Source organism: Neopelma chrysocephalum, unplaced genomic scaffold, assembly GCF_003984885.1.
Source record: "Neopelma chrysocephalum unplaced genomic scaffold, ASM398488v2 Primary Assembly neopelma1_92844, whole genome shotgun sequence".
In the NCBI taxonomy this organism is placed as follows: Eukaryota; Metazoa; Chordata; class Aves; order Passeriformes; family Pipridae; genus Neopelma; species Neopelma chrysocephalum.
The window spans coordinates 1010-2921 of record NW_020921568.1 but is presented as its reverse complement, the minus strand read 5'-3'; the positions used below and the strand labels follow the sequence as shown (position 1 = coordinate 2921).

The 1912-nt window shown below is 71.6% G+C and overlaps 1 protein-coding gene across 1 annotated transcript; it reads right to left on the bottom strand.

Annotated features, from left to right (window-relative positions):
• Nucleotides 1–612: 612 nt before the first annotated feature.
• LOC113980164 (potassium channel subfamily K member 3-like) lies at nucleotides 613–961 on the bottom strand (the record flags this gene model as incomplete). The annotated part of the gene is made up of 1 exon (XM_027707398.1): nucleotides 613–961. A coding segment is annotated over exon 1 (288 nt), but the record flags the coding sequence as incomplete, so codon positions are not given.
• Between the last annotated feature and the right edge of the window lie 951 nt (nucleotides 962–1912).

The window sequence follows — 1912 nt, the reverse complement described above, 5'->3', positions numbered from 1 at the left end:
GGGTGCCAGAGGAACCGGGCAGGGGGATCGGCTCGATCCCACCGGGATTGGGGTCTGGGGGGTCTGGGTACCAGAGCAACCGGTCAGAGAAATCGCCCCGTACCCCCGGGATGGGCGGCCAGGAGGGTCCGGGGGGATGTTTCCCGGTGCCGGAGATCCCAGGATCACCCCGATCCCACCGGGATGGGCGGCCAGGGGGGTCTGGGCGGATGTTTCCCTGTGCCGGCGACCCCGGGATCGGCCCAATCCCACCGGGATGGGAGTCTGGGGGGGGTCTGGGTGCCAGAGCACCGGGCAGGGGGATCGCCCCGATCCCACCGTGATGGGCGGCCAGGGGGGTCCGGGCGGGTGTTTCCCTGTGCCGGCGATCCCGGGATCACCCTGATCCCACCGTGATGGGCGGCGGGGGGGGCTCTGGGTGCCCGGTGAGTGGGCTCCGGGTGCCCGAGGAGCGGTCAGGGCTCGCCCCGATCCCCCCGGGGGCCGGGCGGGGCTCTTGGGGCGGCGAAGGGACGGGCGCTCGGGGAAAGCCGGGGAAGGATGCGGAGAAGGATCCCAAACCCCCCATCCCGCGCAGGGGAGCCGGGAGGGGAACCCCCGGGGGGAGCTCACGGTACCTATGGTGGTGATGACGGTGATGGCGAAGTAGAAGGAGCCGGCGAATTTCCACTGGACGCCGGCCTTGTGCGGCTTGAGCTTGAGCACGACCCACTCGAGCTCGCGGTAGCTCTCGGCGCTGAGGTTGTACTTGCTCTTGAGCTCCTGGCTCTTGGCCTCCAGCCGCCGCTTCTCCGCCGTCTCCTGCTCCGACTCGAGCGCGTCGAAGACGGCGGCTCCCACCAGCAGGTAGGTGAAGGTGCAGAGGATGAGCGCCAGGGTCCGCACGTTCTGCCGCTTCATCGTGCGGCCGCGCCGGGCGGGGGAGGCGGCGGCGGCGGCGGCGGCGGGGCCGGCTGGGGCATCGCGGCGGCCGGGCAGGGAGGGAGGGAGCGAGGGAGAGAGGGAGGGAGGGACGGACAGAGGGAGGGAGGGCGAGCGGGCGGGGGAGGCGAGGGCACGCTCGGCTCCGGCGGCCGCGGTGGCGGCGGTGGCGGCGGAGGAGCGGGAGGGAGGGAGGGGAGGGAGGGAAGAAGAGGGAGGGAGGGAGGGAGGGGGGCGGGTGAGGGGGCGGGTGTGGGCGGAGCTGTCCTTCAGCACCACCGCCCCGGCACCGAGACAGGAGAGGAGTCCCCCACCCGACACCGCGCCCCGGGAGCGGAGATGGGACACGCATTCCCGCCGGGAATGGCACGGGCGGCTGCGTCCCAAACCTGCATCCCACCCCAGCCTGCATCCCACCCCAACCTGCATCCCACCCCAGCCTGCATCCCACCCCAGCCTGCATCCCACCCCTCCCTGACCCGCATTCCCACCGGGAATGGCACAGGTGGCTGCACCCCCAACCTGCATCCTACCCCCACCTTCATCCCACCCCTCCCTGACCCGTATTCCCACCGGGAATGGCACAGGCGGCTGCACCCCAAATCTGCATCCCACCCCTCCCTGACCCGCATTCCCGCCGGGAACACCACACGCATCTGCACGTCCCAACCTTCATCCCAGCCCCCTGGACCCTCATCCCAGCCCCCAGACCCGCATTCCCACCGGGAACAGCACAGGCACCTGCACATCCCAACCCGCACCCACCCCCCGGACCCGCACCCACTCCCGCACCCACAGCCCGGCCCCGCACCCCTCTATCCCTCCACTGCACCCCCCGCGCCCCCCCCTGCACCTCAGACCCCAAACCTACACCCCCATCCCCACAGCACCCCCAGAGCCCTCCATGCACCCCAGACACCCCCACCCTCACCTACAGCACCCCCACCCCAAAACACGCTGCAGCCCCACCCCAAAACACACTGCAGCCCCA